The 21,893-nt window shown below is 37.2% G+C and overlaps 2 protein-coding genes across 2 annotated transcripts; one reads left to right on the top strand and one right to left on the bottom strand.

Moving 5' to 3' along the window:
- The first annotated feature begins 8,148 nt into the window (after window positions 1-8,148).
- LOC144363019 (uncharacterized) lies at window positions 8,149-13,764 on the top strand. Its single transcript, XM_078013933.2, has 2 exons — window positions 8,149-8,708; window positions 12,181-13,764. The coding sequence occupies exons 1-2, from the start codon at window positions 8,596-8,598 to the stop codon at window positions 13,361-13,363; spliced, it is 1,296 nt and encodes a 431-aa protein (XP_077870059.2). The 5' UTR covers window positions 8,149-8,595; the 3' UTR covers window positions 13,364-13,764.
- A 1,990-nt stretch (window positions 13,765-15,754) lies between these two features.
- LOC102804759 (orexin receptor type 2-like) lies at window positions 15,755-16,741 on the bottom strand. Its single transcript, XM_006823456.1, has one exon. It carries the CDS (start codon window positions 16,739-16,741, stop codon window positions 15,755-15,757), a length of 987 nt encoding a protein of 328 aa, XP_006823519.1.
- Between the last annotated feature and the right edge of the window lie 5,152 nt (window positions 16,742-21,893).

Here is a 21,893-nt window from a genome sequence, read left to right as displayed (position 1 = left end):
ATATATAATTGTAACGAGTTCGTCTTATATAATACTAGTCAACGAGGGATTCTTCATAATACTTACATAATGTAAGTATCGATTTGATTGCATATGTTATATATTGGACTGAAAATAACTATTTAATTGGTTGTATAACGAGTAATCTGTGCCGATTGTTTTAATGCTCACAATCTTCTCAATAATCTACGGCCACGCTATTAATAAACACATCCCAAAACACCAAGTTACGTAAGTTCGTATCGATATACACGAGATTCGAACATCGGAGAATGCGTTAATTTTGCGGCTAATCTGTTTAAGTCCGCTGAGGAACTCATGATTGCTACAAACCTTGTAACACGGACAAGGTGAGTCATCTGTAGTGACATAAAGCATACAACCACTTCCGCTGTTGTCATATACCATCACATTCGCATCGCCCATATATCCTATTTCCATTTCGCTCGCGTCACATACACGTATTTCCATTGTACGTCACACCAGGGAGCATACCATGGTGATTTATATAAACGTATATTTTTTATTTCTGTTTCCGATGCGGAAATTATCTTCTTTCATTTCTGGTATGGACGATCTTAGCAGCCAGGAAGAACTAGATTTGCGCCAGATATTTTATCCTAGTGAAAATCTAAAACGTCCAGTGCGGTGATTACAACATGCAATACAAATAAATAAGTGATGTGAACACAATAGAAACGATACACATGCTACCCGAATGTAATGAATTGGAGACGTAGGAGCAATGAATGTACACCGTAAGTGACACGAACGTGATAAATACCCTGTGCGATGACGATAAATTACGCTATGATACATCGCCCGTAAAAACACGCTAGTGTACCCGACAACTACGCGAAATGGTGGTTTTAATAAATATAATTGCAATTCATATATATAGTCATGTTACCAAATGGACAGGGTTAACTTTGGCCGGGGTGACACGAATACGTTCCAGGGTAATGTCCACAACGACCAGACCAAACACAGCGTTTTTTCAGATTATAAACACAATGAATACTAGTTTTCTACATGGGTCCAATCGTGTTCATGACAGCTGTTTGTGTCCTTAGCATCTACCCACGTCTCGTTACGTCGACTCTTCAGCAGACATCTTTATCGTGCGTGATCACACACGTTATACCGTAGTTTTAATATAAACTGAACCTAAACCTAGCATCCACTATCCAATTCATTATGACCTGACATACTATTTATCAACAGGCTGCGTGTATTAAACCCCAATATACGCTACTAAAGCACGGGAGTTATAGCTTGTAATCCGGTCATTCAAGCTTGTGGTTGTTTGTGTTGGAGCTATTATGATAAGTGACATGTTGCAATTGTATGCTTAACTGGTAGTAATCCTCAATTTTTTTTATTTTTATTTTGTATGTGTATTTAATATACATTCCATAATCTAGACCCTTTATTTATGAATACTCTCAGCTTACCGTGAGCATGAACATCTGTGTAAATGGACGGGCAGTTAACTTGTCGAAAATACCTTAAAATAATATTTTGCACTTGCCATTGGACTGCATTCTCAAAAATGTATTTATTGTAGATTGACTTCCGCATATAATTATTTTAATATTATAGTTAGTAAAATATATAACAGTAAAAAATAGTTTCAAATTGAAGTGATTATACGATTCTGATTGTCAAAACGCCACTCACCGGGTACTAAAATAGTAACAATGCCATATTTTCACTACATGCGTTTATATGTTTGTTTCATGTACTCAAATATATTTCACAATTTCTATTGTTATTTTATCAAAAACCAAGAGTACTGTAAAGCGTGATATGAAGCGTATTGTGCGAAACAGGTCAGGCAGATAATGACAGAATGTCGTGTGTGATATAGATGTATATTAATTTAATATTATTTATTTGTCATATTCTGCTTGTGTTCCCTTTTTTGACTCAAATACCCTAGAAAGACGCATATATTATGAACTTCAAGTTATCAGAAAGTATTTATTCTAGTATGATGTCTAATTACATTCCTGTATTTCGTACGTTGAACGTCCCACCATGCGATACAGCGTGGCTATTTATCATAATTATTTTACTTTTTAAAAATGACTTGGAAATTTCATGGAAATAGAGAAAACTCACAAATTATTCATGTATCCTGGTGCGATTCATTTATTTTCTCTATTGCCAAGATTATGATTGATTTTGTCCATTTCCTATATCTATGTCTATGTCCTAATTATATTGAAACGTCGCATGGAAGTACGCCCTGGGAAATCGTTGCCGATTGTTTAAGCTCCGTTTTTTTCAACTTACAGAAAATCTATTTACAGCTCCAATCTGTACTGCAGTGTAATTAAATAACGGGCCGATTGGAGCGTCTTTTATCAAATGTTTTTCGGTGGTATAACTTCAGCGTCTATTTAAGATTTGCTTTTCGCGGGCATCAAAACCTTTTATAAATTAATAAAGTTTTGATTTGTTAAGTGTCGTTCAAATATACTCGCAATACTTCTGTTATACATTACAGTTTGACTTCGGGTGTGGCAAGTTTTGTGTACCATTGCTATAGAATTGATTTGATCACTGATTTGTTGGCATCTGTGATATTTCATACATGTATTCTAGACTGTCAGCACCTGTGTAACGACGTATGTTTTTTTCATTTGATAGCCGAGAGATCACGGGGTGAAACTGCGTGAATATACAATAACAGCAGGACGCCCTCGGTGTGGTACCATATTTACATCAGTACGCATGTTTGTTTCTTACGACGTTCCAGTATTATTATTTATTTTTAACTTGCATGTTTGAGGTAGAACCTATAAACATATAATACAGGAATTTTATAAACAGTAGCGGCAATTTCACAATGTTTAAACCTTTGAGACATAGCGCTGATAATCACGTGATCTTACCAACGGCTACAGCCATTGGCTGATCGCATGTTTATTCTGCAACGCCTTAGAGTTTTATTGAAGAGTTTGCAGGTATTTGGAAGAGGGAAATCGTTTGAATGAATACGGCCGGACCATCTGTAATGAACTAATTCATGTATTCCTTTGGGTCGAACCTGGTATCTCAACAGTGTAAGCGTCATCGGCCAAGTGAGTCCATGTACCCTACACTGTCTACGTACCCCTAACTCCGCGTCGTGAAACATGTGAGGGAGGCTGCCGAGGGCATGTACTAGCAACCTCTGACCTCCATGTAGCCCAAAGCACGCCATCTGTATTTATCACCAATGAAGTACAGAATGACAATTTACGTGCAGCTTAAAAAATAGCGAACTCAGTCACACTTTTTATTAGAGAAATACAAGAAATTAGTATTTGATCAATCTGATTAAAGTCTGATATATTGTACTGCATGTATTATATTTTATATATTTATTTTACTTTTACTATTATTTTGTATTTTTGCACTTTTATATTTTGTTTTGTTTTTTGTACTTTTTGAAATTATCGTCACATACATTTGAACCAATGCTTATGTAACGAGATTTCAATAAGGCCTCCTCTGACTGGTTTAGTCAACGAATCACAGACTTCCTTATATAGCGCGCCTGATGACGTTACCGGTCAGAGTCAGGTCACAAACACACTCAAATAAAATGGCGGATTATACCGATGTTAGCGATAAAAACGATCGGGAAAACACGGCTTTTCGGTAAGTTAAACATTGTCAAATGCAACAAAAATCATCTATGATTTTTATGATAGATTATATTGTGGCTTAAATGGTTCCGGGTTAGATCTTTGTGGGCTTTCGCGATTACCAAAACTCTTAAAACACTGCCAGCAAATAAATAATAAAATAAAATAAAATAAAGAAAAAGAAAATGCATAACAAAACTAAATAATTAAACACAAATTAAAAAAGCCCAAACTAGAATCTTATTTTATTGTGTAAAACATTCGATACCATAGGCTATAGTATTTTTACTGCTTAAACTCTGCGGGATAGAATTGTAATTTTGTCGTCATACTTTAGTAAAAAATAAACTCAGTTTAAACATAGCAAAGCTGGACCGATTACATTCCAACTTGACAGACAGGTCATACCTGCATTCTAATTTAGTTGTCAAATAACTGAATATTTATACCGTAAATATCGAACATATCTCTCATTCTACTCTGCTTGAGCGTGTGTCCAAAGATACTAATTTTTGTGTTGCCATGTAATTTGACAGGTTTTTCGTTAGAAATGGCGTTTTAATTGTTTGTATTTTTTTTTGGCTGGGCGATTTTGTTCAAACTTGACAGGCAGGTCACACCTGCAGTTAGGTGGGAAATGGTAAAGACAATCCTGCCCCAATCGTTGCTATAGCAACGCCCAAGAACCTGAATGTGTGGCCATGGCTTCGCGCAAAATAAATCTTTGAGTAAAAATATCGGACATATCTTATTCTACTTATGCTTGAGTGGGCTTCAAAGTTACTATTTTTTTAGTCAAGTCCAGAGTTCCACTGGATCGAAATATTTAAACACTTCATCCATTCAAGTGTTCAATTCTGTAAAACATTCAAATTTACTGAATTCTAGTCCCTCAAGTCTAACATGCAAGTTAATTATGTATGTTTTTGAAGTCGGTCCAATGTAAGTATTGTCAGGCAAAACCCGAGCTTTCATGATTTTTTTGTGTGTGAACCGAATTTCTAAGACAAGGCTGGTCACACCTGCACCCTGATGACGTGGAAACATTTGCCCCCCAAAAAAACCTCTCCTTCCGTTGCCATGGCAACGATCACCAATATGATTTTTTACGTCTCCTTGCGGGTCGCTAATCAGCCTGTCGGTGTGTTTGTTGTTTTGTACTAGCTGACAAGGAAATAAAACTATTTTGGTACAAGTCATAACAGGTTGTATTCAAATTGCGCACAACTGAGTGGAATAATGTACATATATGCAATGCATTGTGGGGAGTAACTTTCTATTGCCTATAATGGAAAACTCCGATCATGATAAAAAGTGGACTTTTTCAGCACATGTCACAGAACGACATTCTAATAGATGTGGGAAGAAAACCATACAATCAAGTGTAAACAAAAATATTTTTGTATTTCGAATTTAAAAATATGAATACTTGATAAATAAAGCACTTTCATTATGAATCTTAGAAATCATTGGTAGCTCAATTGAACTTGGAGATCATTTACATTGTACTGAAATAAATACTCACCAATTCGTAGTCAGTTGTGATTGGTTGAATCGCACCACGTGTCTTCAGCTTATGAATAGTAATCACTAAAGTCAGCTTTGGTCGTAAGTCGCTGTTTCACATCAAATGAACGCGGTGCAATTGAATGGCGAGGAGGGGAGGGGTCGCCACCAACTTACAACGTACTTGTTTATATTTGTGTAAATAATTACGTTTGGAAGTTGATCAATAACAGTTCAATGAGGAAGGCGTCAAGAATGGTCGTAGAGTAACTTCTGAGAAACAATTGACCTTAAGACGTATCCAATAACACATTTTAGTTTAGATTGGTTTGGCAATAAGAGTAGAAGGCCGATAAATTTGTCCAAAGGAAAAGAAAAATTGTAGAAAAAAAGTATACTGATAAAAAACATACATATATGACAGAGGAAATCAACATCATTAAAAAGCGTAGCTCAAATGAAAGAAAATTAAAAGTTCCAATGTCTGGTATTAGTATCTTAATGTCCAACACCCTATATCCCATATAGTATTGATTTGTTGTGTCCCGGGGTTATGTCCATATAATGTTGCTCATTGTCTGCTACTAGGTCGTGTCGCGTGAAACTTTTACATTATGATTTTACTATTTAATCGCCCCCAAATCAACATTGAACATTACATTCGAAATAAGGAGCGATATTACAGTCTAAATAGTCTCTATAGTAGTTTGAGTAGACGACGATTTGTTGTCAAACATTCCATGGCAGAACGTGACCAGCTATGTCATGAGGGGTCGGTTTGGGTCAATAATATCAGATTTTATATTTTCCAAAATGAACAGGTGTAGAAAAATCCCACATCTATTTTATTGAACAAGTGTAGTGATTTGCAAGACGTGGAACAAATGAAAGTTACGCAACCTGACAGTATAGGTTTTCAGTAATTTCATATTCCATAATGTATGCCAGGTGTCGTGAGAACATCGCACAACATCTATCGACACCGCCAACACTGCTTGGATATCGTATAACTTACCGCAAGCTGAACACAAATAATGTAACGGTGTTAAGAAGTATTCACATTATAGCATGTTTTGAGGCTAAATACGTGAATGACGTTTCCTCGACGTGGGGTAGGGTAGTTCACCAATCATGAATTAACAAATTAAAGATTACGGTTCAACAAATCTAAGACGTAATTTATATCATCAATAATATATGCAACAACAATATTTTAAGTATTACTATCGTTCGTGTAGAACTGGGGAGTACAGCCGACATTGTTAATACGTGTTTTATATTGATTGTTATTCTAACAATGCCAGAAAACCTCACAACATATCATGCACTATACGTTCTTCTCATCTACCTCACGATCCAAAGACCACCCACACCCTAGCCTTCCCCTAGTATTGTCTTATCTTAGTTCATTACACTTGTATGATGAAACCTAATTAACTAATTAACTTATTAATTCATTAATTAACTCGCACACTATTACTATATGCATTGTTGCATCCGCCAAAAGAGCTTTTATTTGTCATTTATATTTCGTTTTGGATTTCTTGAATCGTGCTTCGTTGATTTTTTTTTATTCGCGATACATTGATTCGTGATTTGTTATTTGTTGATTCATGGATCGTTATTTACTCTAACCCAGGTGAGCAGGCTCGTTCGAGTTCAATATCATCACATTGTGTTTGTAGTCTTTATAATACAACATAACGGAAATGAGTCGCTATACCACACTCGCACTGTGCCGTGAATGATGTAATTATCAGGGGTAAAATCTTCTCTCTCGGGGTCTCCACACTTGCCAGGGGGGAAACTCGTCTCGTCTCTCTATCTCGTCCCCTTGAGGTACGGGATCGGGAAAGTCACTTATACTTTACAGTCAAATAAGACGCACACAACGAAATACGTTTCAGCTCTCGTCTTAGTCGATCTTTTGGAGCACTCTATAAGACACAGCGCCCTGAGGAAAAGTCCCCAAGACTCTTACAAGGCTGAACCAAGACTCGCCCAAGACTGGACTGCCTCAAGGCTCGCCCCTGGACTCTCTCGGACTGTGTCTGTCGTGGAGTATTCGCCAAGACCAACTCAAAACTCTCTTTATTCATTTTCAAAACTCTGACCAATTACAATGCAGTAATAAGACTCTAGGGCGTAACCTTCAATCATAAAGCCAATCACACTAAGTACTGAATACGTCATATCTTTTGATTAATCGTTCACTACATTAATAACTATGAATGTCAGAATAGCGACGGTATCTTGTAATTAGTTCCAAATCACTGAGCCAAGTTCCGTCCAAAACTTCAAATAGACCTAAACGATGACAGACATAACACAGCAATTCGCTAATAATCAGTTAATTAAGTCGACCAACAGATACGCAAAAACAAATTCATGACATAATAGTTACCTTTCTTGGGTTGGGTTGGATTGGGTTCGTGGTGTGGGTTATATGCCAGCAAATTGTGTTTGCTCCGTGGACACAAGTTGGTTCACTACGGGGCCGCTAACTTTCTCTACGGTCATGCACTAGTGTTCTTGCATACCCAATTGTTGTAGTCATTTTAATAGACTTCGAAATCAAACAAATGGTGCTAAGTTCCGGGGTATGTAGATAATTGTCTTGTATAACATCAGTGGAGTAATTGCGTTAATTCAGCCACGTACCTGTCACTTTCAAGATAATGCAAAAACTGTTAAAGTTCAACATGTTCGTGTCGTCAGCATTCTATTATGATCCGGCCATTAAATTCGATATTATAAATTTATTACCTCCAACCCGCTTCGCTGTTGCCGATCTTTTTTCATCATTTGTCACACTTTGTGGGGCAATAATAAGAGTGTAAAGTAGTTGTACTGTGATGATGACCCTTTAGGCTGGGCCATGCAATATTCGTTAGACGCGTACAGATGCCTTTAAGGAAACTCACATAGCTTTTGTGACTATGCAAATTTAACCTACGCCTGTATTGAACTACATGTACAATTCACTTTAATACAGCATTGTACGATCGCTCTATTCACAGTTAAACGCCATTGAGGTCAACGCTGAATGCGATACAATGGTTTGACGAGGTTGTCTTAGCACGTTTGTCTCAGTACGCGCACCCAAAGCACAAAACCTCGGAGACAAGAAATATCGGTTAATTTCAGGTTCGGTTTCCATGGTGACGCATTCTCTTGGGGGCACGGTACGCATATTTATAATCTCACAGTCCAGCGATATTATGCAGCGAGTGCCTCGGTGTTCGGCACAATGACTCACGTCGTTTGACTGTGTCAACGCGGTGTCTTGACAAACACTTTCATTTTCTGTCGAGATATCAAAGTGACCGCGCGCAGTGTGTATGTGTACTGGAACGACAGTGGTGAGGGTTTTGTTCCTGTCTGTTCGTCACTGCAATTTATAGTGTCGGGGTGTTTTCGGCGGGTCGGAAAAGCACACACTGCTTCAGCGATGTATCGATGGCAACAGATCTTCAGAACGTCTGTAATCGTAGTCTTCGCTTCGCTGCTGTTCGCCGGCGTGTGTCTCTATCGCAGAGGGTTATATTCAAGTCCAGTGATCAGGTAAGAGCAGTAAGAATATCCCCCTACTCAACGTGACATTTTCTTGAGCTGTACAGTATGGGATTTAGTTCAGTGGTCAGTTCTATAATTACACATGACTCAGTGAGACGACATAGCGTGACATCACCTAGCGGTTTAATTATTTTAGGAAATATATTTAATTTAAACTGACCTTTTGGGGGGGGGGGGGTGTCAATGCTGGTCTCCGTGACAACAAATGTGTGGCAAATCTGTACCACCGTACTAAATAAATAAACACAAGTGGTTCGAGTCGAACGCAGACTTGTCGCTGTTTGTGTGTACGGTGACAGGTTATAGAATACATCGCACACATCTATGTCCGATTCGTTTGACAACTTAACGAGCATATTAGTCTAACGTGCCGTGGGTCAATTCATTAAAACCTGATTGACCTCTAGTTGATCGTTTACCGGTCGGTTGCGACTAATTCTGTATTGTTAGGCGTTTGCTAGTGTAAGATCTCTATTTATTAGTACCGTATGGATTCTATGTGTGAGTCTGTATTAGTTGACTGTTTGCCTGACATTAATTTAATTCTTTTGGTCTGGATAGCTATTGAATGCACGTAATTCCATTTCACGACCCAATGGCCGATTAATAACAATTCTATTTTTCCAGGATAAGATCAAACTGTCACAGTATTAGTACCGTATGGAAAAGTGTATAATTCTGTCAACACCGATACACAGACAATCCTACGTAGTCATAGTAACACAAACATGCAAAATTGTTTTTGAATCTGGAAGTGGTACAATGTAGTTATATTAAAGCTTGTGACTGCTGTAACTGTTTTGCTCTAATGATTAGGTTTATTTTGTTTGATGTATACTTTCTCAATTTGATTCAAAATTTCCGAATGACAGTTGATTTGTTAAATATGTAAATGTACAAGTTAAATATGTAAATGTACAAGTTAAATATGTAAATGTACAAGTTTCATTATTATTTAACCACCACCCACCCCGAACCCCACAATTGATTGATGTATCTAAACTGGTTATATCGCTGCATACATTTTAAACGTGTGGGTTCTCACTCTCATACATACTCGACTGCCGTAACGCGTTCCAGTCGAAATAAGAACTAATAATCGCATATTGTATGATGATCGTGGATGCGTTTTAAATATATCTACAATAAACTGTAGCAACAGGGGAAATCCCATAGTTTAGTTAAAATGATCTGAACAATTCAAAGCAAAATATATTTATGGCTAGCAGAAATATTCAGGAATTTGATAATTTATGTTTTGCAAAGATTGTTCATATGGGGGTCATGTGAATGGAGTTTGATTCAGTTTGTTTGATTTTTTAAAGTTAAACTATTTATAACTGCTTAAAATTTGGTTGGTTGGCTGGACGGACCATTCAATTCTTGTTGAATTTCAACGTATTCAAATGTAAATGTATGTCTTACACGTAAACGTGAAAATAATCGAATCCCAGACAGCGCCTTATTGGTTGAGAAGGTTGTGTGGCAAGATAATGTGGACTCAGACGAAGACCTTTCCCTGATTCCAATATGGTTCTATGGGAGTTAATTCAAAACAATAATGATCACCAACACATTGAAAAAAAAATGACAACATACAAACCTTTAATTTTGATGGTAATGCCAGTATTTAATACAATCGTGAAGTTTTGGAAGCATCGTATTGAACATGTTAATGAAGTTGGAATAATATGACGCACGTCATGTTTTAAATACAACGCAAACTGCGCATGCTCCGTAATACCAAGTCATATATAACGTACACGTCTGTTATCATATGCAACTTTTAATTACTGTAAAATACTTTATTTTAGGTGGAATTAATTTTTGCTGAAAAGACGTTTTGGGTGTTTTGTATAAAATTTATTGTCACTGATTTTTGAATGAGTTGAATGTAAACTATAGGAGAAAAGATATATTCGCTTGGTTTTATTTTCACTGAACCATTCCTTCAGCGAAAATAGCGAGAATTAATTCCAAGCGAAAATAAAGTATTTTACAGTACATGATGTCAGCTATTCTGACTGTATATTTATTTGTTTTACTAGTTGTATCGCCCCCTATACAATCTGGCGATCGAGACTGTTTTACATCAAATTCTGGTTGATCCACTGGCACAGGTCATATGACAGTCTTAAAGCGGGGGAGTCGTCACCTGCGCATGCGTCAGATGGCCATAGCGTGTCATTGTTTACAAACAAGCGTCTACCCATGTGCCTCTGCGTTTTTAGCATGTGTTGTTATCATCGCCTGGGACTCAATTCCCGCGCGTGCGCAGGTGACGACCCTCCCGCTTTAATAACAAATATACATTTGGCAGCCCCGTCAGCATGACAATAACTAATATATAGTATTGAGGAGTACTAAATACTAAACAAACTGACTGTGCGCATGAGGCAATTATTTGTAACTCCAATCCGCGCAGACGAGTTGTACACTAACTGTGCCAGTTGTTAACTAGACTGGCGCAGTCGGGGAGATTAATTTGTTTTTTTGTAGTTTAAATAAAATTAAAAAAAATCGCGAATATGAGTAAATCACCCCGACTGGTTTATTCTGCAGGAAATTCATTGTTATTAAATATTCATGAATGCCCACAGGTGGGCGCGGAAACACGTGCAAAATGAGGTGTACATGGTGAAGGTCACACTGCAGACATAACATGGCGGCACGTTGAAATTCGAGTTTGTCGTAGTCGTCGTTTCCAATTCATCACAATTTGTAAAAAAAGTAACTCGTACTAGTCGGCTGCTGCTACAACCAGCCGACGTCTTCTCGGTCAGAGATCAGTTGAAGAGACGTTGTGATTGGCTTAGATGATTGTCAATTAGAACATCATTAACATAATTACCCGTTGAAAAATCGACGGGTTCCTGCAGTGTCGATAGAGGGCCATGCAGAATAAACCAGTCGGGATGATTTCACAGTTACAGGGGATTTCGCGCTAACACCTCCATTTCGCGATGTTTTGTATTTTATTTGAACTACAAAAACAAATTAATCGCCCCGACTGCGCCAGTCTAGTTGTTAACGTTCAAATTTAGTAATCGAACATACGTTAAACGTATGTTAACTGTTAATTTAACATCGAGTTACACTTTGGGCGTGGTTTTGCAAAAGTGAGCGTGGTTTCTAAAATATGGGCGTGGTATTTTTGTGTCCGTAACTCGAACAATTCAGCATCTCATTTATCTATTCAAAGTTATATTGATCTATCCAATGTAAGGGAACGACGAACTAAACATTTTGTGTCATCGTGTGTGTGTGCGTGCGTTGTTTCCTTTTTTGGATAACCGGGTCTAATATTTTTTTTTAGTATTTTTACGACATCTCTCTTCATCACTTATCCCGCAGATGAAATATTACTTTTTCGCGGCGTCTGATTAGCGGGCCCGTTGTCCGACAAAACATCGTCTAAAAGTCACTTACTTTTTTTGTGTTTTTCATTATTATTATCCAGGTATCCATTCGCGAGTGACAATGTTGCCAATATGGAAACGACGTCACTGGAGAATCGATCCCATGTTTCCAGTAACTCGACTAATGCGACCTTGCATGTGCTTCATGGTATACTACCGGTGACGGAAAACAACCCGAAGAAAAAGACAAACAACGCCATTTTAGATGGGCTACTGCAGAGATATGAATGGTTCGAAAGAAAAAGGTTTTCCCCAAATTACTATCTTTACGAATATGACAGGAGTGTCGATAACGACGTAAATACCACTATAACGTCACCGATGACATACGCCGACTATAATCTGATATTTGTTCATAACCAAAAGTCCGGCGGAAGTACGTTGAAAAAATGCATTGAGAGAATATCCGTCGTCAAACGTTTACCCCAGTTCATTGGAATGTGGGACGAGCGCGTTGCATCAAACATCGCCCGGGAAATCAGCCACAAGCAGTCGACACGGAGAATTTATGTCAGTGAAAACACTTTTGGTCTTTGTGACGATTTCAAACGAAGGCCTTGTTCCTATTTCACCTTGCTTCGTGATCCATATGAGCGAATAATCTCGTGTCACGAATTCTGTAAGCGTGCTCTCGGCGACCCGCTCTGTGCCGCTGGGGACGCAAGGTCGATGACATTAAAAGAATGGGCGCTGCACCAAGGTAGTTATTTCTTTCGCCAACTGCAATTTAAGCCGACAGAAATCTGCTCAGACAAGACTTACGTAGATAAAATCCGTCCTCTGATTCCTAAATTAAAATTTAGTGGACGGAATCGTAATTTTCCACCATGTTGGTTTCGCCACAAGATGCTTTTAGACAGCGCCATCAACACCACAGAGAAGGAGGCTTTGCTAGATTACTTTATAAGCAATTTAGAGAATTGGTTCAGTGTAATCGGGATAACAGAAGAGTACGACGCATCTCTTAGACTATTACAAGAAGTATACGGTCTACCATTACATGACATGTGCTCAAAATTGGTGGTCCAGAAGGGTGTTTACAGAATGGGCGGAAAATTAGTCTCGCCGAAGTCCGATGAAGTTAAAAAACTGAAAGAAGAACTGCAGAACGACACCCAAGTCCAACAGAGTCTATATTATGACGTCAAACTTTATGAAAAATCACGCGAGATCTTCGAAAAACAAAAAGAAAAATATTGGTCTATACCACGAAGAAAGCATTGACGTCGAGTCGCGGGGTTCGCGTCACGTGATCTGTGTATTCATTTGATACTACAAACGTCACCTTTCTCATGTCACGTGTAATATGGAATTCGACGCGATTTTAATAATGTTTTATTTTATTTTACATTTGTCTAGACATTCTTCATCAACACTATGTTTGATTTATAACTTTGTCTTGTATTTTATACTGTATTATCGCTTGAAAAATCACGTCGGCAGTAGTGCCAGTTTGTGTTTTATTTAATTAAAATGTGTACATGGATTACAGTAATATGCCACAAATGTGTGGCACTTCGAATGACGGAATTAGAAACAAATTCGATTAAATGATGAGTACGATTATTAAATAATTAATTAATGTTACGGCAGGTGAAATATTAATAGAACACTGTCTATAAAAATATTATGGGTGTTAATCTTACATTACTTGAACTGCGACAGTTGTTTTGAAAGCCTCTCCTTGCGATATTGAAACACCGTAGCGATCACGTGCATGTTTCATAGGCAGACAATGAGCGATTTTGCACATCTCCATTCAAACACGGTTACTAGAATTGAAGTCAATGGTAATTAGCATATCTAACAATAGAGTTTCCTAACCGTTCTTCTAGTAACCGTGATTCAAATTATTAATAGTGCTCATATAGTTGTTCTATCAATTTTAAATTTCATCAACGAAAATGGAGGTACCGCCAAAGCGTTTTTTCCTCTTTCTACTCCCTTAAGAACGTGCCCTGAGGCTCCCAGTATGGAATTACAAATCTGCCCACTAGTTTAAAGGGCGGTATTCGTCGCGCTGCGCATGTGCGACATTTGTGTTGTTAAACATTAATTTTCCCACAATCCAATGCGCTCTTCTAATGGAAATCACATGTATGAGGTTTTACCTGGGTGCGACTTGCACTAATTACCGCCAGTGACTCCTTCGATACCTTCCAACCATCTACTAAAAAGTACCTAATTAAAGTTTCGTAACGTCTCAGTTTGTACTCGTTGATCTGCGCAACAGTCAAATTCGCCATCTTTGTTTATACGAGACCCATATATTTCGAACATGCGTGGCGTGACGACTACCGCCCTTTAATTTTCATCTTCCCTTTTCTCCACTGCATGTGGTTCGTGCACCCCCCCCAACTACCGAACGTTTTTTTTTTCATCAGCATCTGCACTCACGGACGGAAAGTGACAAAATACTTGTCGTTACGATGGGTAAACAGAACATATGTCCTACTCGCGGAGGGATATCATGCTATGCGATGTTCCGAACGTAAACATTGACAAACAAAATACGTGTGTCCAAGTGAACAAGACTTTCGGTGACTCGATGTAAACTAACTACACGAAAAAAACACCCACCCATATTGTGTATACATTATCGTTGTTTCGTGTTCAGTCAGATATAAAAGAGTATTTATAGTTAATTCCCTTGTCGCTACTTTAGTCAGTATAATTGCAAATAACTAAAATGAAATGATGCGTTGTATGACAACAATTTACATATTAATAGATATGGAACGTCTATGTTTAATCTCAGACTAGTAATACTAGTTTGAGGTTTAATACTAATTGAACGATTGTGACATCTTTATGGTGTGACCCATGTTTCAACGTTCACTTTGGCTGGGTATACATATATCGTTCATTGGTTTTATTTCAGTATTCCACCGTGGTTTCATGAATTATTAATATTATTACTTTCCATTTTCACTTTGCAAATCTATGGGATATCATGACCTGTCCAGTATTATATTCAAAATGAGACGTTGAGATTTTGGATGGGCAATGGGAAGTTACAGAAGTCTTAAAGGAAACATCAATCCAAACAACATAATGACCTCTAAAGAAAAAGCTCCACAAATGAAGGAGAATGCAATTTACAGTTTTTTAATATCACTTTTTATTCTCTACATATTCAACTTTTCATCAGTATTATGTAGTCAGCCATCTTGACTTTCAAGCAAAGGATTATGGGTAAAGTATGACATCATAGAATCTGTTGTCAGAAATTGCGAAAATGATTTCATATGTAACCTGAGAAATAGCCCGTACTTGGTGTAGCCTGAACGCGACTCTTGTGTTGGAACACCACGTAATCACATACACTGTAACATCGTTATAACAAACTTTTTTGTGGCATATAGTTACACGCAGTCGGTTATAGTGGAGTGTTCACTTCAATTAATCACATATAACAATGGGTTTGTTGTGAGACATGCTATGTGTTCGTTATATCAGAAAGTTCATTATAAAAATGTTCATTATAACGAGGCCACAGTGTATATAAGTATTGTACAACGATTGCCGCGTGAGAATATCCGTTCTTGCGTTTAAGCATTCAATTTACTTGTGGTAAACACACTTTTTTTCCAGAGACCGTCCCAAAACGGTCTTCTAAGCATCTGTATGCATTTCCGAACCTGTCACTGTACCAGTTCTTTCGTCTGTCGTACTCGCCTTTTTACAACCAAACGCAATAGGAATTTTGTCACGGAATTGATGATACTGAAATACGTAAATGAATGGATTTATACAAGGATTACAGAAAACAAGTACCACTGAGAAAAAATAATAATCACTAGAAAAATCTAAATAACCACCCATGTTGAAGTGCAGTAAAGCAATTTCATTTGGTCCCCAACAGAGGGCGTACGTCATAGATACGATAAAAAGTGTCTTCACCACGTTTCTCTGTGCTCGACGGAAGGTAGAATTGTTATTGGATGAATGGCGATCAGCGTTGTCACTCGGATTTAATTTGTTGCCGCTTAGCCTCTTGATAATTTGGACGTAACACACAACCATTAACACCAATGGAAAGAACCACGCTATACAGAAAAATAAGACGCCAACAATTAAACTGAACTCTCGGCTGATGTATTTTATTGCGCAATGTTCGCCACTGTGGTGAAATGGTAATCCCCAAAGCAACTCGATGGGAAAACCATATAGCCAAACTATAGCTATGATTATCTTTGCCGCTTTTTTGTTAAACTTATTCCGATGAAAAACCGGGTGACAAATGGCGAAGTAACGCTCTAGCGTAACAACGCACAAGTTAGCAGTAGATGCAAGAAACAGCGACCACATCAAGTACTCCGAATACCAGAATTTACAGAACAGGCTTCCTGAGATGCCTTTCGAAGGCAACTTAATTGGGCCCAGTTTCAAGATGAGAAAGATGAGAGAGCTTATCATGTCGATTACAGACTGGTTGATAATGAATAAATTAGTTATGGATCGTAAGCGACGTATACGGTAGAATACGTAACAAACAAACATATTTCCCAGTAGACCAATGGTACCAACGATTGCATAAAGGATGGCCAGCTTGTATTCGGAGCTGGATGTCACTGAACTGTCAGTTTGGTTGCCCGTCATTGTGATTTGAGACTCTGTGACCACGTGCACTTCTGAAACAAATAAGAGATTTACATTAACAAGTTGGCAAATATAGACAAATTCACACATTCAACTAAATATAGTATATTACCCATAGTTTATAGACTATATATATATAGTCACGCAGACACAGTTGTTGAGATTTCACAAATATATTGCACAATATATCTCCGTACCTGCATTGTATCGCAGCCACCAAAATACGAAAATGCGATCTCGTATGAGGTGTTACATTGGAGAACATTATGTCGTATAAAGATTTTTAAAAAGTTGGTTGCTGATTTGCAAAACAAAAACAACGAGGTGAGTACGTATCATTATATTTTTATTTAGGTGGTGCGCAACTTCTTAATACATATATTTTAATTTCTCTTGTTTTCTCAAATGTATAACACGTCCTTCTCAAAAATGTTATTGTTGCTGTTCACTTAAGTATATATTGCGCCAACGATTATTGTTAATTTTGACCAGGCATCACCATAGCGTACATGGCGAGAATTCCCTTCTCTCGACTTCTCTGACTTAAACTAAGTATACCGAGACTTGATCAGGTATATCGCCATTTTCAAAAGACTGAATCGTTATAACAGTAGACACATGGAAATCAATAAGTTACCTCGACATATTGGTAACCGTTTTTTTAGCATTTTCATATTTGGGTGAAATAATTTGTTTTATAAATAATAATCGTATATGTAATTTGTCTCTAGTCCGGCATCGACGCATGCAATATGTACAAATATTACTGTTTATATTGGAACGCCCTTTGAATATAACACGTCGAGTAATGAAAGTATCAGAACACTAGTCGCAGAGTATCACGTATTTTGTGCAATCATTAAGTCCTACTATTATTATGTGTTCGTCTCTATGGGACATTACCATGCAATCTCACACGTAAACATCACTGACATTGGTATGTGTCACGCGTATGAGTATACATTTTACATGGAAACTATGGCATATACGGGTTATAAGTGAAACCGTCTAAAATCTGCAGATGATTCCCACTTGGTATTCCTACTCAGCAATAATCAATGTTTTTTTTTTATTCATCTCGCCTATATTCGACTCTACTAATTACATGTAGATTGGGAATTAGGCAACTTTCGGTTGGCACGCATACAACACATATAACAAGTCTAAAACCACGTATCTCGAAAAATAACATTAAGCTTAATATATCCCACACACATATTTATCTTTCAGAGTTCCACACAATCAATCACAGACCTGGTGTTGAAATCTGCATTTAAATATTTCACTACATAATGTCGTAATAACACAATTGGAACTATTTCGGGATAATTGGATTCGCTTAAAATGTGCTACTGTAGGGTAGTAATGTTCTTAATTTCCTCATTTCTGATATCAATACAAGAAATTATTAGAAAAAAATCTAAAACGAACAAAAAAAATATTTTTGTGAAAACAAACCATTACAGTAGCACATAGTTCCAATTGTGTTCGTTTCACATGTCAAATGTTTCAATTGTCCAATACATGTATGTACGCACCATGAGTTAATTGTTACACCTCTATGGTATTCATTTTTATGCACATCGATTATCAAGTGATGAATGATATTTGCAACTTATGTTTTAGAAAATCGTTAGCTGCAGAATTTTTACTAGCTTATCTGTCGCAAATCTATCTCTCAATAAATGGAATGTTTGTTTTTTCTCTGAATCTGTTCCAATAGTGCTTATTAATAAAAACATATTTGGTTTTCAATATCCTTGTATATTCACAATCACACGCCTTAAAATATCAATTATATGTTGGCAGAAAGTATCATTTTATAGAGCCTAAGAGTATGCGCTTTGAATTCTAACACATTTTCATGCACCGCCTGATTCGTATGTCGTTTACCAGGTAAATGATTTAGAACGCATTTATAAATAATATCACGCTGTCCCATGACCACGTTATAACCTTAATCACCCAGCGCGCGGTCTGTCAATTTGGCGAGTAAGCAATGTATCAATAGAAACGATTGGAGAAAGTGAATACTCTATTGTTACCCACGAAGACACTTGCCTACAGGATTTACAGTCTAAGTGAGAAAGAATCGTGCAAACTATCGTTTACGAACAGTTTTCAATATATACTTCACAACTATAATTCAGCAGTCTGTTTGAAATTCCAACCCGCTACACGTGTAGGAGTAGAATTAGTTGTACATTTCAGCAAATTGTATCATGGTTGCATTTCACAATCTAGAATAAAAAATACTGTTCGCGTACACGTCTTGTACAACGTATTAATCTTAAATATTGGGCAATTATAACGACGAGTAACCATAACAACTAAAATATGTTTGAATGTGCCGAACAGCTCTGCCAATGAGTGTTTTACTACCAGTAACACCTGAGTATAGCAAAACGACCACTCGGCGTGTAGAATAATAATAATATTATGATTGTTTCCCCGATAAGTACCGCGACAGGCATCTACTGACAGATTGGACAGTATGGACAAATTGCATTGAAATGAACACTAAATACAGCTATCCCGGCCAGCAATCTAAAATTGAATCTTCATGATTGATGTAAATGGTATTCCCATCTATTTGCTTCTATTCCCGCTATCCTTAAAAACCTCTAGTGTCTTTACGTGCAGTGACATGAACATTGCTACAATGTAAGTCGCGCTGAACACGAAGTTCATTTTGCGTAGAGGACTATCTATACAGGATACGGCAAGATTCAAGGGACGGCAGTGACGACCACCAACAAGTAATTAAAGGCAAATAAACACGTGAAACATAAAACAACTGTTTCGAGTCGTAGCGTAAAATAGGGGACTAAACCATTGTGTATCATTGAGGAGAATGGAAATTAGTCGATGCCTATCACGTTGTGGTGAATGCCTATCACGTTGTGGTGAATGCCTATCACGTTGTGGTGAATGCCTATCACGTTGTGGAAATGCCGATCACGTTGTGGAAATGTCTATCACGTTGTGGTGAATGTCTATCACGTGCTGGTGAATGCCTATCACGTTGTGGTGAATGCCTGTCACGTTGTGGTGAATGCCTGTCACGTTGTGGTGAATGCCTGTCACGTTGTGGTGAATGCCTATCACGTTGTGGTGAATGCCTATCACGTTGTGGTGAATGCCTATCATCTAATGAAAATGAGTAGGATAAGACCTTCATTGGTAAATACGCCGAGTTGTCATTTCGTTCCGCTCACGTGTTACCGATAGTAATTAACTTTGCATTATGTCTGCCGCTCATCTACCCATAACGTAAGGTATAATTTTAAAATTAATAACATTCAGGATCCATACTCGTTTCTATGGCAGCGGTTACAACTCTGAAAGCGCTACGACGTAACTACTCAGTGGTTATTTCTTGATATGCTAATGCGAGTAAACATAACAAACATATCTCTCAATTTAATGGGCCTTCAATTAACCTTACAGCATCACAAATTGTTATACTAAGCCAGAACCTTCATACATCCATACTCGTTTCCATGGAAACAGTTTACGCTATGTAAACACTGCACGTAACAAGCATATATTGACCCTGTGGCCAAGGAATTAATATAATCACCCACGAAAAATGAAAATAATCAACATAAATTTCACGAACTCGTGTACAAATGAAGCTGTATTCCCAGATTTAGTACTGAATTATATTGATCAGTAAAATTATCGATAAACTGATTGTTTATTTGATTGATTGATAAATGATTTTATGGCAGTGGAATGCGAAGCACTCTTCATTATATTAAAACTGTTATTTTTGTGCATAGGCTTTGAGTTGTGTACGGTGTAAAAAGTGTCATAATTAATGTAACTGAACTGTTAGTTGGTAATTTCATTCTTCCAGCTTCCGATTGGAATGGTACTTGATTCGTAATTTGCGTGTTGGAAAACAATCTTCGTGCAATGTAAATTTGGCATTATGGTATTTTCATTTATTACTGACCGGAAGTGTTAGGAAAACACTATAAGAAGAAACGGAGTAAAATAGACACGAAAATATGTTTTAGTGCAATCACGTGTAGTTACTTGTTGACTTCCAGAAACTTGTAACTGTTTTGTTTTTATTGTGGTGTTCTTTTCTGTATCCGTAGTCCATAACCAATTGACAAGAACACGCTTCTGCTTATTGTCGTCATTATTTCTGTATGCATGTACTGCGGCTCCATCTTCGTTGTATATTACAATATATTACATATCAAGCACGTTCGACTATTCAGTAAAACTGAATCACATGTTAGCCCAGAGAAATTTAAATGTTTTGTAGAACATCTCCAGAAACCAACGTTCTTTAGCTTTAGCTTCATAAAGTTGTTTGTCAGTTGTAGTGGGTCACTCTTTCAATTCCTTTGAAATAGAGTCAACACATATATGTTAATATTACACGGTAAATCGATTTGCTTTTACCGTGATGTGTAAAATGCCAGAAGTAGTTCTGTTGAATTTGATTTGGTGTTTCGCAGTATTCGCTATGAGAGCAGTTGTTGAACGGTATTCACTATATATCTACTAGAAGATTAATTGTCTACTCGGCGAATACTTCAAATCACCCACGAAACGCACACATTTGAGCTAATCAGAAATCATTCAAATCAGAAGTTATATATATATATATATAAGTCCTATACAAACCTAATTCCTAACACAGAAGAAATGTGTGAATCGTCCAGCTTGTATTGGAAACCAAAACTTCCAAAATCAATATAGTTTGTCCATCAAAAAAAAATCAAAACTACTGTGATGTTATGTTTTCTAGAATTTCTATAAATCGAATGGGAATGTTGACAAATTCAAAAAAAAAACTTTTTAAAAAATTCAGTTTCAATTAATTGTGACTTCAATTTTGATTTTGATGTGGTTCGCGTTACGAACTTTATTCATCAAATATATAGTGCTTGCATACGATTCTACTTACTTACAAGAATAATATGCAGCTTTTCTACTTTGGACATGAAATTGTCAGTAATTACGCAGTAAGCTATGCGTCCGCGTCTGATTTTGTTCCAGCTTTTGTATACAGGTGTATTTGGACCAAAATTGGAATCAGATTGGTGCACGTGCTGGTCATGTGATATGCATACTTAGTGAGTTAAGGAAATACAATACTTATTGTAAAGAGATATATAATATGTTTACA

This window comes from Saccoglossus kowalevskii, chromosome 3, assembly GCF_978046115.1.
Source record: "Saccoglossus kowalevskii chromosome 3, keSacKowa6.1, whole genome shotgun sequence".
Taxonomy (NCBI): domain Eukaryota; kingdom Metazoa; phylum Hemichordata; class Enteropneusta; family Harrimaniidae; genus Saccoglossus; species Saccoglossus kowalevskii.
Note: the sequence above shows the minus strand (reverse complement) of the source record. Positions and strands in the feature narration are given on the sequence as shown.

What these genes read in the sequence shown, in the direction of transcription:
- LOC144363019 (XM_078013933.2), top strand. Translation starts at nt 8,596, where the DNA reads ATGTATCGATGGCAACAGATCTTCAGAACGTCTGTAATCGTAGTCTTC. An exon ending in TATTCAAGTCCAGTGATCAG is followed by an intron (nt 8,709 to 12,180) that starts GTAAGAGCAGTA and finishes ATTATTATCCAG; the next exon opens with GTATCCATTCGCGAGTGACA.
- LOC102804759 (XM_006823456.1), bottom strand. Translation starts at nt 16,741, where the DNA reads ATGACGGGCAACCAAACTGACAGTTCAGTGACATCCAGCTCCGAATAC.